The sequence below is a fragment of the Colobus angolensis genome, unplaced genomic scaffold, assembly GCF_000951035.1.
Source record: "Colobus angolensis palliatus isolate OR3802 unplaced genomic scaffold, Cang.pa_1.0 Scaffold49, whole genome shotgun sequence".
NCBI lineage: Eukaryota > Metazoa > Chordata > Mammalia > Primates > Cercopithecidae > Colobus > Colobus angolensis.
The window spans coordinates 7,693,118-7,708,343 of NW_012118376.1; the positions used below are offsets into that span (position 1 = coordinate 7,693,118).

At 39.8% G+C, this 15,226-nt stretch overlaps 1 protein-coding gene across 4 annotated transcripts in view; it reads right to left on the minus strand.

The window, feature by feature from the left end:
• Positions 1 to 988: 988 nt before the first annotated feature.
• PTCD2 (pentatricopeptide repeat domain 2) overlaps positions 989 to 15,226 on the minus strand; it is a 34,944-nt gene continuing 20,706 nt past the window's right edge. For all 4 annotated transcript variants that reach the window (XM_011959292.1, XM_011959291.1, XM_011959289.1 and 1 more), the window contains 2 exons: positions 7,589 to 7,702; positions 989 to 2,138 (listed from right to left, as the gene is read on the minus strand). In XM_011959292.1, the coding sequence (XP_011814682.1) occupies positions 1,914 to 2,138; positions 7,589 to 7,702 (339 nt within the window). In that variant the 3' untranslated portion in view covers positions 989 to 1,913. The remainder of the gene's footprint in view (positions 2,139 to 7,588; positions 7,703 to 15,226) is intronic.

Sequence of the window (15,226 nt, forward strand, 5' to 3'; positions counted from 1 at the left end):
GGGCCACACTCACCCACAGCACTGGAGCCATTTGAACTGTGAGAGCTGAAGATGAAAAGTAAGTTGCGGGGACAGGAAGCATGCCCTATTATTCCCTAAGACTGAAGGTGGAGAAATCCAAGCACTTTTTTTTTTTTTTGGCGTGTGTGCAAAACACCAGACACATATACAAAGAAACAACTAGGATTCTATGAGGGCAGAGAATTTGTTTCTCTAAATGGGGCTGTCCAGTGTTTCACAGAGTACAAGGAAAAGAAATTCAGTATTTTTGAGAAGGTAGAACTCATTTGTTTTTATAATTCCTTAACTAGTTTCAAACATATTGCATGTACTATGTGCCAGCCACTATCTGCTTGCTTTATATTCCCTATCTCATTTCATCCTCACACCAAGCCTAAGAGGTAGGTACTATTATCCCCATTTACCAAATGAGGAAACTGAGGATGCCCAGGGCCACACAGTCATGGGGGCCCTCAGTATTCTATTTCTTAAGAGCTGCTCCTTTTTCCCCTCTGCAGACATAATGTGGTACAGTGGGAAAGTACTAGACTAGGAATCTGGATTCTAATCTCAGCTCTACCACAGATCAATTATGCCAATTTGTGACTCATATGTGGATCCTGTCCTCAGGTGGGATTGTGATCTCAGACACCTCAGATTCAGCAAACACCTGACGCTGAGATTCTCTCACTGGGACACAGTCTACAGGTGAGACTGGGGATCTCTTGCATGGATCATTTCCTTCACCTGAAAGATGAAGGAATTAATTAGGAGACTCCTCCTAGTCTACAATTTCTGACTCTATAATTCTTGCCTCAGAACAACAACCAAGTGAACAGTCTTAGTTTTGGAGGGAGCAATGAAGAGTCTGCAGCAATCTTGGCAGACAGCTCCTGAGGTCTGAGCAACCCTCTGGGCTTTCTGAAACAAAAGGAGCAAGTGAGGTGGGGTCACTGTGTATCTTCTGCTCACTGGTGACCAGATACGGTAAAATTCAACACATACTCTATTTCAGACCATCATAAGTATGAAGCAGGTTTGAACTGCTCTCATGTCACTTTTTTTTTTTTTTAAATATGAGGCATTCAAGAGAGAAAAATCATTAACAAATAAGATAAACTATAGGACTAAATATTATCCCCATAGAAACCTAAAGCATTAGGTGGTTTTTAGTGCGCTTATTTTGAAAAGCACATGGCTTACCCATGATCAAAGCAGTAATCATTTAAATTTGGCTTACTCAGCAGTCCTAAAGGCTAAATTCTGGTTTTGTTTGTGCTACTGAGAGAACAAAACAACCACAATCCCGTCAAGTTTGCTTATGAACCTTATTTATTTTTGAGAAAATCTGATCCTACTGAACCTTGAATGAAGATTTCAAATCTATATGCAAATACACATAGGCATTATTGTTTTGCAGATGGAAAAATGAGGGCTCTAGTCATAGATATATATGATGGTAGAGCAATGAGAAAATCCTGGGCTGTTTTCTAACATGGTAGAGTAGGGTTTTAGACCTCCTGAATTCAGCAAGGATGTAATTTGCAAGTAACTACTCCCTTGAAAATCAGAGGCGTCCACAGTTGTAGTGAAATTCATTCCTGATGGTGCTTACTGGGTTCCACTCTGGTGCCAGAAGCTGAACTGGAGACTGACCATGTTCCTTCAAGGATCCTCAGCAGTGCAAAAGGGAAGTGCCTTTCTGAGGGAGCCAAGCTTGCATCTAGACCTTCACAGTGATGCAACATAACTTCTCACAGATCGGCATGGTACCATTCAGTGAATCTGGGAATTTCAGGAGAAGACCAAGTGTCAGCACAATGTCTGCTGAAGTGCGATGCCTGACTTCTTAGGAAAGGCAATAACTCACTAGAAGCAGGCCCCTCAGATCCATAGGTGGACTGAAACCAGGGTTACTCAGCCAACAGGGACTGGTTGAGTGGCCGGAAGGTGCGACGGCTGACCATCCTCTTGTTTAACAGCAACGTGTGGGATTTCCTGTCCCTGGGGGTGTAGCAGAGCACAGCATCCAAAGAATAATTGGTGACCTGGCCACTGACGTGTAGTTTCCCATAGATCTCATCAAATTTGGCCAAAAGGGCAGGCACATCCTTCACTTTTTCCCTCACTTTGGCCAGCTGGAAGAAAGCAAGAACAGATCATTACATCTCTGCAAGATTTCCTCCTTGTTTTTACTAAAACTCTAAGAAAAAGAAATGGACATGAACAAAAATGTATGGTAGGCCAGATGCGGTGGCTCATGCCTTAATCCCAGCAATTTTGGAGGTTGAGATAGGAGGATCACTTGAGCACAGGATTTCTAGGCCAGCCTAGGCAACACAGTGAGATTTTGTACAAAAAAATTTTTAAAAAATTAGTTGGTGTGGTGGGAGGATCACTTAAGCCCAGGAGGCAGAGGCTGCAGTGAGCTGTGATCATGCCACTGTACTCCAGCCTGGGTGACAGAGTGAGTCTTTAAAAAAAAAATTATGGCATGTATACACCTAAAATGGTGAAAACCAGGGTTGTGGGGCACATAGACGGAAGTATTACTATGAGGGATTCCAAAAGCTACACAAAAAATCCAAAATTAGTACTTGAAAATCATACCTAATATACATGGGGGGTCAAATAACACATCATATATAATGAAACACACTAGGTAAAGGAGGTCATATACCAGTGGAATCAACTTTGTTCCATGTAATGATTAGAGCAGGAGGAGGCAGGCCAAATTATATAGGGCTTTATACATATTCTACAATAAGTTTTTTGAAATTTATTCTAAAAAAGCCATCAGAGCATCTAAAGTGGGATATGATCTCATTTATGTTTAAAAAGTTGCAGAGAGAATGAACTGGAGTATACAGAAATGTGGAGACTATTCTGGAGGCCCACACCATAGCCCATATAAGAAAGGATGGTAGTTTAGATTGAGAAAGGTACAGAAAAGATGGAGAAGTACACATATGTGAGGTATATTTTGGAGTTTATACTGAAAGGACTAATTTTTGAATGGGTGAAGGAAAGGGAGGAGTCAAAGCTATCTTCTCAACTGGGGCTTTAGTAGCTGGATGATGGGTGCTACCATTTCCTGATAGAGAAGACAGGGAGGACAAGATGTGGAAGGGAAAATCAAGAGCTCTGTTTGGACCTGATTGAGATGGCTGTGAAACATCTAAATGGGTATGTCTAGAAGGATGTTGGATATACAAGTCTGGGGCATGAAGGAGAGGTCTCGGCTAGAGGCATACGTAGTAGAGTCACAAGTATATGGTGGTATTTAGCCCCAAAAATGGGTGAACTAGAATGGAGAATGTGAAGCTACTTTCTGAATAAAATCAATATTTTACTTAGTTCAATCCTTATCAAGGGTACAATCTCAACACATTTCTTGATGGAACTGAATTGGGATGAAGCTTCCTAACAAATCCTTTGGCCCTCTTCCAAATACATAACACTATTTGCACCTGCACATCTTCTTTTGCGACAAGGGTTCCCAACCATACCTGCAGACAAGCAGCTTAAGTACTTCTTAATGTTCTTAAAAAAGAATAGCTTGTTTAGTCCTCATGTTCAAGGTGAAAATGACTTAACGTGCAGCATATGGCTTCTAAAAGCAGCAGAGCAAACATGCCAAGCTGGAGGTAATTTTGATCTAAAAACTGTAACAGTTCTGTTACATAACTACAGAAATAAATCAGCAATTCTTTTCAATAGTCCTGTGGTGGTATAATAGCACCTATGATACTTTATAGTCTTATCTCCCTACATTAACACATTTTAAATAACTGTTGGCATAAACATTAAAGCCACCATTTGTAAAATGCAGACTTTTACAATATAAGACTCCACTTGCAATCTCACACATATATATTTAGAACTAGCTCCAAAGCTACAGGAATTACATGAATGAATCCATTTCTCTTCAAGCAGTTCCTTGAGTGGTCCCACAGTAACCAGACAGAAGACACTGAACTGGAGGGTTCATTTTCTAAGTAAAAGAGTCTTATAAGAGTATTTTTCAATATGAAGTTTGTTTGGGTGCTTTAGCCATACAAATGGGTGACAATGTATTGATGGATCAGGTCTAAGGAATGATTGTTAACATCAATGCTGCTGAGAAAATGGAAGTTGCATTTGACATGTACACATACACACGACTATGCACTTTAAAATCTGTTCATGCTTCTACTTTCCCTACTTTGCTAAACTTACTCCAAAAGGGTTGGGTGGGTCACAGCCTACACAGAGCTAAGACCGCAAATAGAAAGAAGCTTTAAATCAACCATATCCAGTTAGTCATTTTCCTGACAAGCTCCCTTTTATCAGCCGGAAGAAGCCTTTGGGTGGAAGTGAGGAAATGGAACAGCGCTGGGAAGGCGACAGTGTGCAGGAGGAGGAAGCAGCCACTGCCCTCTAGTGCCAATCCTGCTGCAGCCCGGACCAAACTATAAAAGGGAGAGGCAGGAGAAATGAGGGAGGAAGGGAGGACCAACCAACAGGTCGCCTGGTTGGTCAAAATGACAATATCTGTATTATCACTAACAACATGATCACTGTCAATAATGTACAATTTATTTACACTTCTTTCACCTTGTTACATGCTATGAGAGACGTACAAATTACTATATTTCAAATGACCTAGAAGAATTCCAATTTGTGTACTTAAGCCATCAATGTGACACATGGGTTCATTTGTTTCATTTCACTTTCAATTTTTAGGAATTGCTTTTTCTCTTCGTTTTTATTTAACTCTGCTTTATAGTTCTGCAAAACATTTAAATGGTTCCTAAGTTAAATATGCAAACAAGGTACATTTGGAGAAGTCATGCTTCTATCCCTCACTTTCACTTTCAAAACTTTTATTTCTTAATTCTTTAAATTAAATTAAAAAAATAACTTGTCAATTATTTTCTCAAATAATAATTGTGTAAATTTATAAAGTTCAATGTGATGTTTCAATCTATGTGTACACTGTAGAAAGATTCAGTCAAGCTAATAAGCCTATCCATCACCTACCAATGTGTCTTTTTCTGCAGTGAAACATTAAAAATCTACTCCTTTGGCATTTCTGAAATATGCATAATAATTAACTGTGGTTCCTGAAGTCTCAACCAAAAAAACCTTTAGAACTGATAAAGTCAGTAAAGCTGCAGGTTACAAAATTTACACACAAAAATCAGCAGTATTTCTATAAAAAAAGATCTGAAAAAGAAATCAACATAACCACTTAAGTTTTGCTTTTTCCATCTGTAGTGTTTTCCAAAAACGTAAATGTATAAAAATAACTATATGGTCCCACCTTCTTAAGGCGTACCACACATACCCATTTGCATCTTGCTTTTGTCACTTAAAAACATACTTAAGCGATCCATATAAATGGTGATCCGTAACAGTGTATGATGTAGCTGTTCCTCATTTCCTGTGAGTTACACGGCAGTCCTTTGTACGAACAGACCCTAATTTGTACAACTAGTCCTTTACTGATGGAGATTTGGGCTTTTTTCCAGTCTGCTGTTCTTACAAATTGGCCTGCAACAAATAGCCTTGTACATACAACTTCTTTATATTTGCCAGTATATTTTTAGAATATACTCCAAGAAGTGGGAGGATTGAGTCAAAGGGTGAAATTATTTGTAGTGTACCAATCTGTACTCCCTCTAGCAGCATCAGATGAAAGTGCCCATTTCCTCAGAGCCTCACCAACCAAGTAGGCTGGCAAACTTGCAGATTTCTATTCAAGAGAAATATCATAGGGTAGTTTTATTTTGCATTTCTCTTGATATGGGCAAGAGAATCTTTTCTAATGTTTCAAGGCCCTTCACGATTCATTTTTATTAATTCTGTCCACATCTCTTACCCATTTTTCTTTAGGGTTGTTGGTTCTTTTCTCAGAATTTTCAAAAAGAGCTCTTTTTTTTTTTTCCCCAGATGGAGTCTCATTCTGCCCCCAGACTGGAGTGCAGTGGCGCAATCTTGGGTCCCTAGTTCAAATGATTCTCCTGCCTCAGCCTCCTGAGTAGCTGGGACTACAGGTGTGCACCACCACGCCCAGCTAATTTTTATACTTTTAGTAGAGATGGGGTTTACATTTTGGCCAGGATGGTCTCGATCTCCTGTCCTCATGATACGCCTGTCTCAGTCTCCCAAAGTGCTGGGATTACAGGAATGAGCCACCACACCTGGCCTCAAAAAGAGCTCTTGAAATATTAGGGCTACTTAGCTTTTGTCAGTATGATTAAAAACTGTGCTTTCTTCCAATTTGTTACTTACCTCTTGACTTTGCTTGTGGACTTTTTGCCACGCAAAAAAACAGGTTTTCACATTTTTTAGTCAAATGTATCACTTCTTTTACTGATTTGGATTTTGACTGAAAGCTAAGTTTTTCCACTCCCAGGATATTAAATAATCTACTAATGTTTATATCTACTACTTGTGTGTTTCAATTAAAAAATTTAAATTCTCATCCATTTGGAATGTATCCTGGTTTGTGGTATAAGAACATATACAACTGTATCTTTTTCTATTGGCTCTCTACTTATCCTAGTACTACTTACTAGTCTATCCATTTAGATTGATTTGAGATGCTTGCCTCTATGTTACGCTAAATTTGTATCTGCAATTCGGTCTCTATCTGGACTTTCTATTCTGTCCCATTAGCTGCCTTATTCATGTCCTAAGCCACAGTTTGAATTATAGAAACTTTAACATGTTTTGAGATCTGCTAGACCTAGCAACTCTTACTGCCCCTCTTTCACAGGGCTTTTCTAACTAGTCTTGTTTGTTCAACTAATCTTTACAGAAAAAAAAAAAAACAAAGTGATATTTTTATTGGAGTCATACTACATTATCACAGTAACTTGAAAAAAACTGAGTTTTTATGAGGGTAGGTCTTCTTATCTAAATACATGGTCTGTCTTTTCATTTGTATAGAAGACTGTTTTTCTTTTTTAAGATGAGAGATAGTATATCCTACTATTTGCTGACAAGAAGGAGCCACAGGGAAGGGGATACTGATGATGCCCAAAAGAGTGAGTCAACTTCTGGACTGATGCTGCGGAGTGGGTCAGAGGGGATGGGATCCAGTGCACACCCGGAGAGGCTGGCGTGAGAGGCGTAGCCAGTCGTCATGGGATCACGGGTATATAGGGTAAGGGGCCAGAGGTTGTCCATGTAGCAGTCATTGTCTTTGGATTACTTCTATTTTCTCCATGAAACAAGAAATGAGGTGATCAACTGAGAGTGAAAAGTGAGGAGAAGGTATTGGAGGCTTGAGGGAAAAGGAAAAAGGTGTAAAATTGTCCTCTAGAAGGAAAAGAGAGCCAAGGCCCATGAACACAAAGTGTGGAGAAAAGAATAAAGTAAAAGGAAAAAGTTTCCTAGAATTTCAGAGGATATATTCTGTTGGAAGAAAAAAAAAAAATCTTTGCACATATACATGGAAGTCTTAAAACAGGAACAACAGAGAAGCTGCCATATTTGACAATTTCTTTAAGGTAAGCTTTAGAATTGAGAAGAAATTAGTGAACATTTTTAACAGTGTCCTTTCACTTTCAAATGATTTCTGCAGCACTTGCATACTTACCACTTCCTCTGAGAACATACATCTTTTCACAAATTTTGATAAATTTCCTTCTGCAGCATTTGTTAGAGTCTCTATCAGGTTTTCCAATGTATTTGACTGGATATGGATTATAACCTGAATATTAAGAAGACACAAACAAAACCAAGACTTAGTCAGTATCTCAGTGCTGAGAAATGTACCTGGTTAGACAAGCCTTCATTTACAGGCACCTACCCTGCTTTGATCCTACTTCCTAATTTATTTGCTTGCACAAGTTCAAAAAAGTGCTTTAAATGTACGCTCACGAGCCAAAATGTGCTTTCCAATATTTAGTCAAAATACTACAACTTTGCCTGTAATCCCAGCACTTTGGGAAGCCAAGGCGGGCAGATCATGAGGTCAAGAGACAGAGACCATTCTGGCCAACACGGTGAAACCCCATCTCTACTAAAAACACAAAAAATTAGCCGGGCGTGGTGACACGCACCTGTAGTCCCAGCTACTTGGGAGGCTGAGGCAGGAGAATCATTTGAACCTGGGAGGCAGAGATTGCAGTGAGACGAGATTGTGGCACTGCAATCCAGCCTGGCAACAGAGCAAGACTCCATCTCAAAAAAAAAACCAAAAAACAACAACAGAAAAAACCGAAATAAGAAAAAAAGTCTACAACTTCAAAACTTGTTTAAGGGTAACGCTGGAGAGAGCAGAGATTTTGGTGCCTGGATACTTGGGCTGAAATCTAGACACTGGCAAGTACCAGCTAAGTGGCTCTGGACTGGTACTTAATCTTTCAATTCAAATGCCCTCATTTGTAAAATGGGGAAAATAGATTTAGACCTCACATTTTGGGTTTTATGAACATTAAATAAAATACCAGTATACAGAAGGTACTCAGCGAACAAAAATATTGGTTTCCTCCTTTCTACATCCTTAGAGTCAGAGGATAAGACAATCAGTCTCATAAGACTAGTGATGTGGTTTGGCTTTGTGTCCCCACCCAAATTTCATCTTGAACGGTAATCCCCAGGTGTCAGGGGAGGGACCTGGTGGGAGGTGACTGGATCACGGGGATGGTTTCCCCCATGCTGTTCTCATGATAGTGAGTGTGTTCTCATGAGATCTGATGGGTTTATAAGTGGCAGTTGCCCTTGCTCTCTCCCTTTCCTGCTGCCTTGTGAAGAAGATACTTGCTTCTCCTTCGCCTTCCCCCATGATCGTATTTCCTGAGGCCTCCCCAGCCATGTGACACTGTGAGTCAATAAAACCCCTTTCCTTTATAAATACCCAATCTCTGGCATTTCTTTATAGCAGTGTGAAAATGGACAACTAGAACTGGCTAGGGGCAAATGGTACCTTCAGCATTTTCTGTTGTTAGGAAGTTGCAGACACACAGGTTACTGCAGGCATAGAGTGGAAGCTGGCTGAAATGTTAATGAGGCACTCCTATTTACACTATTAATGAACCTTCAAAACTGGGTGCTGTAGTGTGCTTTCAAAATGACACTATCACCTATCTTCCACCAGACAGGTGCAACTAACACAAGAAAAAACACATTTCCTCCCTAATTACCAATATTCACTAGTATAATTCAAGAAAAAGTTTAAAGAAAGTGCGAATAACTGAGAATTCACCAACTGATGTTACAACCACTGTTTATAATTTGATGTATAAATCTTCCAAACCCAAAATGTGATTCTACTTTTGGTCAATTACTACACAACAGACATTTATTTCCTCATAGCATTAATATTAGAAAAAAGAAACCTCACTTTTTAACACATACATAGCAATTCATCATGGAAATATACCATACTTTATTATACTGACCAATGTGTACATATGTACTTTGAAAAACTGGTAATGTCTTAGACTTGATTCCCAGAAGTGAAATTACTAAGTCAAAGCATAGAGACATTTTTAAGGCTCTTGATCCTTACAAAAGATAGTTTTCCTGGAAGAGATTTACCTTTCTTATATTAAACCAGCTGTTTTCTCACCAGTCTATTTGGTAACATTTTGTATTTGTTTAGTAACTTATCAGGATGAGGGGTTGTCTTTGGTTCTGAAGAACAGAATGAAATGATCCCAGGTAGACTAAATACAAAGAACATAATTTAAATTCAGTGTTCTAAAACCCAGGAAAAATCATGAGCACACCCTTTTTGGGAGACAACTCTCCATGGGTCACTCAAATTTCTGCATGCCTTGAGAGCAAAAGCACTGACTGCTTTTATTCCAGACTACCTTTTCAAGGATGTTTGTGGACAACAGACACAGTGTCACATCCAAAGCAAAGGACAGGCATGATTACTGGCCATTATAAGAGATTTGGGTTTTCTAAGCTCAGGGTTCCTCTCTTGAAAGCAACTTCCTATGTGTGCAAGAGGCACATAGAGCTTTTCTTGTCTCCCCACAGGAACTGGGGCTCAGGTAACTGAAGCAAAGATGCTAATATTCTGGCCACTGCTACATAATAAATTGTCCTTTATTTCTCTTTGTCTTGTATACTCCACTACCATCCATGAAACTGGGGCAGGCTAACTCATTAGCCTCCAAGTGGGAAAAAAATCTCTGACTCTTCACAGTTCTTAATACCTTTGTTAGTAAAAACCAATCCCAATTTGGTTGATGGTGGTGTCCTCTCCAAGGTAAAGGCAAGTCTACCTTGTTCAATGCAACGCTATGTAGTACAAGGCACCCGGCCAACCCTCAATAACAATAAACAAGAAGAGGAGCTTGGCTCCCCCAGCAATTTACAAAAATAAACCATCTAGAGCCCTCTGCTAGAAATGATGTGCTCCCTGGGAGATTTCAATATTTCTTCCTAAGTTTTCCCAACTTCTCTTCCTCCCTCCAGCAACTATCTCTGATTCAGTAGAGATTTCAAAAATAAGGCTCACTACCTTAAAATACATTGATGAAGGGCAATGCACATGAGGCAGTCACTGATAAAAGGCAAACAGAAAGTTTAAAGCTAAGGGCTTATCTCAAACCAGTCTCAGGGTTGAGCTGAAGAAAATGAAAGTAGGGTACAGCACATTGCCTTAATCTTACAGATTTCAAACAAAAGACTGGGAAACTCAGTTAGTAAGCAACAGGGGAGATTTTGGTAAGAAAAACTATTTAAAGAACATGTGCTTCCTGCCTCTTTGATTTTCTGAGGCATCAGGAAATACGTTACTAGATACCTTTGAACAAAAAAGGGAACAGAAGCCCTGAGGATGCAGAAATTTACATTTCTTGTTTCTTTTATTTTTGTTTTAGGCTTGCTATATTCGAAGTAGAATATCATAGTGTGGTAGAGGCTGCCAGTTTTCTAACCAATATCCATTCTCTCCTCCTTTTTTGATAACAGAACACCCTAACCTTAATAGATGCTTTCATGTATGTATGAAACTCAAAGACTATTTCTCAGAATTCTTTGCAATTAGGTGTGGTCATGGGATTAAGTTCTGGCCAATAACACCACCAGTACAAATTGTTGGATGAGACATTTGCATTAAAGAGACAAAAGCATCTTTAAAAGGGATGAACTTCTTTGTTGACTCCCATTTTTTCCTACTTCTTGCTGGACCGGGGATGCAATGAATGGAAGTCACATGTTAAAGATGGTAGAGCAGAAACATAGAAAGAGGCTGGGTTCCTGATGACATCATGGAATGCCACACCAGGCGTGGACGGACCAGACTCGTTTTCCACATGGAAGAAAAATAAAGGCTCTAATTTGTATAGGCTTTTATTTTTATTTTTGGAGACTACATTGCTCCCAAACAAATGCAATTCTTAACTCACACATATGAGTAAGATGCTGCCACAAAGGAATTTGTGAGAAATGAGTCCTGTCTCCTTTCCTCCCTGTGCACCCTAGACTTCCAGCATAAGCTAGAACTTTAGGGTGACCTAAATGGGTAGGAGAAAGGGGCATTAAGACATTCACCCGTATTAACAAATAAATGATAAAAGCAGCAAAACCACTTGTCAATTCCCTTGCAAAGTAAATTCAATTCCAAAGTGGATCTCCAATTGGAGACACGTCAGGTTTATAGACAAATGATTAGAATTCAAAAACAATCAGTGGAAAGTTACCCTGCATAGGTCTCTGCTACTTTCAGACATATTCGGAAGTGGAAATTAATTCCTTGACGTGAAGCAGCATTGCTAAAGAGGGTCTATGTTTGAGATTGAGGTTTAAATTCAGACTGAAAAGGCAGAGTCAATATACATGTGTTTTGATGAGATCTGTTAAAACAACGCAGTATGTATTAAGAATTAGCTGGGAAAATAGGAAACTGGGCCCTTTGGGTCACACTGGTAACAGGAACAATGTAATAAAACAATTAAGTTAGGGAAAAAACTTGTAAGTTCAAATTTCAATTGACAGCAGCAAAAGATTTTAGCATAAGGCATTAATTTTTAAAGCACATCAGAAAAAAAGTTTCATTTATTTCTGTGAATACTAACTAAACAGACTCCACTCAGCCTATCTGTCAGTTTCTATCGCTCAATAATTAACAAGCTGCCTTTAAGGATTTCAAGTAGATGAGTCAGCCTTGGAGAAGGTAAGGTCCATGCAGTCATTTTTTAAACTGTGCTCTACTAACAGACACCTAGAATCTAAAAGATTACTAAACTTGAGAATGGCAACCATATCTTTTTCATCATCCCTGAGGAAGATGACATAGAAGCCTTTCTCATATTGCAACATGAGAAATTTGGGTTGAACATTTGAAAGAATTTCCTGAGAATTTTTAAACACTGAAACTATCTTTAAGTTTCCCGACAGTGGGTAATTCTGTGACGCAGTTCAGAAAGGATGATTCATACTCAGTATCACTTCAAGGTTCCTTACGGAGTCCTTGCCTGAAACACGCCCATCCCACTGCATCCATAGGCTGACTTTCTTTTCCAGCCCTCAGAGGTAAGGAGCTGTTCCTGCTGCCTGGTGGCAAGCACACGCTTTTTTCACCATGCCCTGCATTGCTCCTCCTACTGGGAATGGACAATCTCATGCTCAGCAAGCTCATGTTTATCTCCACCAAAGCACCTTCTCATTTGGCGAAAAAAAAAAAAGAAATCAAATCATTACTAGATTCTTTTGGTGGTTGTTGGAGACACAGTCTCGCTCTGTTGCCCAGGCCGGAGTGCAATGGCATGATCTCCACTCATAGCAGCCTCGGTCTCCCAGGTTCAAGCAATCCTCCTGCTTTAGCCTCCCAAGTAGGCCAGGATTACAGGCACGCGCCACATTCAGCTAATTTTTGTATTTTTAGTAGAGATGGGGTTTCACCATGTTGGCCAGGCTGGTCTTGAACTCCTGACTTCAAATAATCCACCCATTTCAGCCTTCCAAAGTGCTGAGGTTACAGGCATGAGCAACCGCACCCAGCCCATTACTACATTCTTATAACTGTGAGAGATAGGCCAGGATGGAAAGAGATGAGAAATCTAAATCCAGAGGTGGATTACATGCACTAGTGGGATTGTGTGAGACGGAGTCTTTATCTGTGGCACGGGCTGGAGTGCAGTGGCCGGATCTCAGCTCACTGCAAGCTCCGCCTCCCGGGTTTACGCCATTCTCCTGCCTCAGCCTCCCGAGTAGCTGGGACTACAGGCGCCCGCCACCTTGCCCGGCTAGTTTTTTTGTATTTTTTAGTAGAGACGGGGTTTCACCATGTTAGCCAGGATGGTCTTGATCTCCTGACCTCGTGATCCGCCCGTCTCGGCCTCCCAAAGTGCTGGGATTACAGGCTTGAGCCACCGTGCCCGGCCGGATTGTGTTTTTTGACATCCAGTCTTGTGTTCTTTTTATTACTCAAGAGGAGACACTAATCCTAGTCCTGGATAAAAGAGACACACCTTTTTCATCTCTGTAGGTCTGGAATGGTAGGGAAACCCTAGGCTTCGCAGTCAGAGTTGTTGGTGTTAAAACTCTGACTCTGCTATTTAATTAGTTGGGAGAACTAAGGTAATTTACTTACCCTTGAATCTTCATTTTTCACATCTACAATGTGGAGAAAAATTGTTTTGATAAAGTTGTATAACAAATCTAAAGTACCAAGCATGATACCTTAGATAAATTAAATTAAAACCCTGCTTACCTCATAGTTTGATTTCTTATCACCAATGCGTACCGAAACCCTCAACCTTGCTTGAACTCTAGGAAAAGTGACCAATGATCCAAGTAAAACACTTTTCCCCCTGTTCTCCTTTCTTTCCTACCTGATATTATAAGAGACTTGGATAGCTTTAGCTTTAGTGAAAGAGTATCTTGCTAATCCCAGCAGTTCTATTCTGTCCCGTCATGATAGATGGTACATCTAAAGGACACACTCTCAGAAGCAGTTATATACTGGAATACCAGAGCTGTCCATATCCAGCAAGAAGCAGAGGAGTCAAAGACATAGTGTGCCTGCTGGAAGACCAGGCTTCCCAGTCTGTTTAGCTTACTGTTATCACTTGCTCAAATGACCCCACCTTCTGGACTCTGGACCTTTGGCCTCCCAGACCTGCTTTAGCCTATGAGCTTTTCAGGCTGACCCACCTGCTCTGACCTGTAGTTTCTGTTTCAGCCCCCAAGATGAAGAGCAGCTACCTGCAGCAGGCTAAGACAAGGAGGGCTCTCAGCCTCTTGAATTTCTACAAAGCTGCGAGTCCTTCCCTCTCTTTTCTGGTGCTTCCTCTGCCTCACCATTAATGCCTTATAAACTCATTTCTGAGCCCTCATACTTCCCTGCTTTCTTATGGCATTCATCAGTTCATATCAAATCCATTACCAGGTATATGTAGTTGAGTTCATGCCCTCCAGGTTTACACCCTTTGAAACTAAAAAAGTCTCTTTGTCGATATTTTTCTAGTATTTTGTTTCTTCCATTTAAATTTCATTTCATTTTTTCAAGTTCTCTGTTATCACTGTCTCCATTTTTCTGGTTCGTTGGGCTCACCTTTCTCTCATGTAAAAGCATTTTGCAAAGTAAAGTTGAGGTCCAATATGAGGTATTCTTATGGCATGCTTCTTGCCTGACCTTGTTCTCCAAAATTTACCATAAATGCTCATCTAGTCATTCTCTGAAAAATCACCTGGGCACTGGTGTGGGATGACATCTGAAGATAACTACTATGGGCAGAACTGAAAAGCATTATTATCTTTAAGTATGACTCTTTCAGAAGTTTGGAGTTATGCATAATTCCTGTTCACTAGGTTCTAGGATTCGGTACAAATGAATATTCCTTTTAATTTAACTCATGTCAAACAAATACTATTAGTATTAGCAAATACTCATTGAACACTGACTATCTGCCAGGCACTATGCTAACTACTTTATATGCATTATTTATTTTAATCCCTACAACAAAAAGATAGCTACTATTACTGTTTCAGATCAAAGGAAATTGGGGGGGTTTCCAGGGGCAAATTAACCACCTGACTCAGAGCTAGTAAGAGGTGGTTACAATTCATGCTAACTACTTTATATGCATTATTTATTTTAATCCCTACAACAAAAAGATAGCTACTATTACTGTTTCAGATCAAAGGAAATTAGGGGTTTCCAGGGGCAAATTAACCACCTGACTCAGAGCTAGTAAGAGGTGGTTACAATTCATAGTTCTTTATTTTTTTTTTTTTTTTATTTTAATCCCTACAACAAAAAGATAGCTAC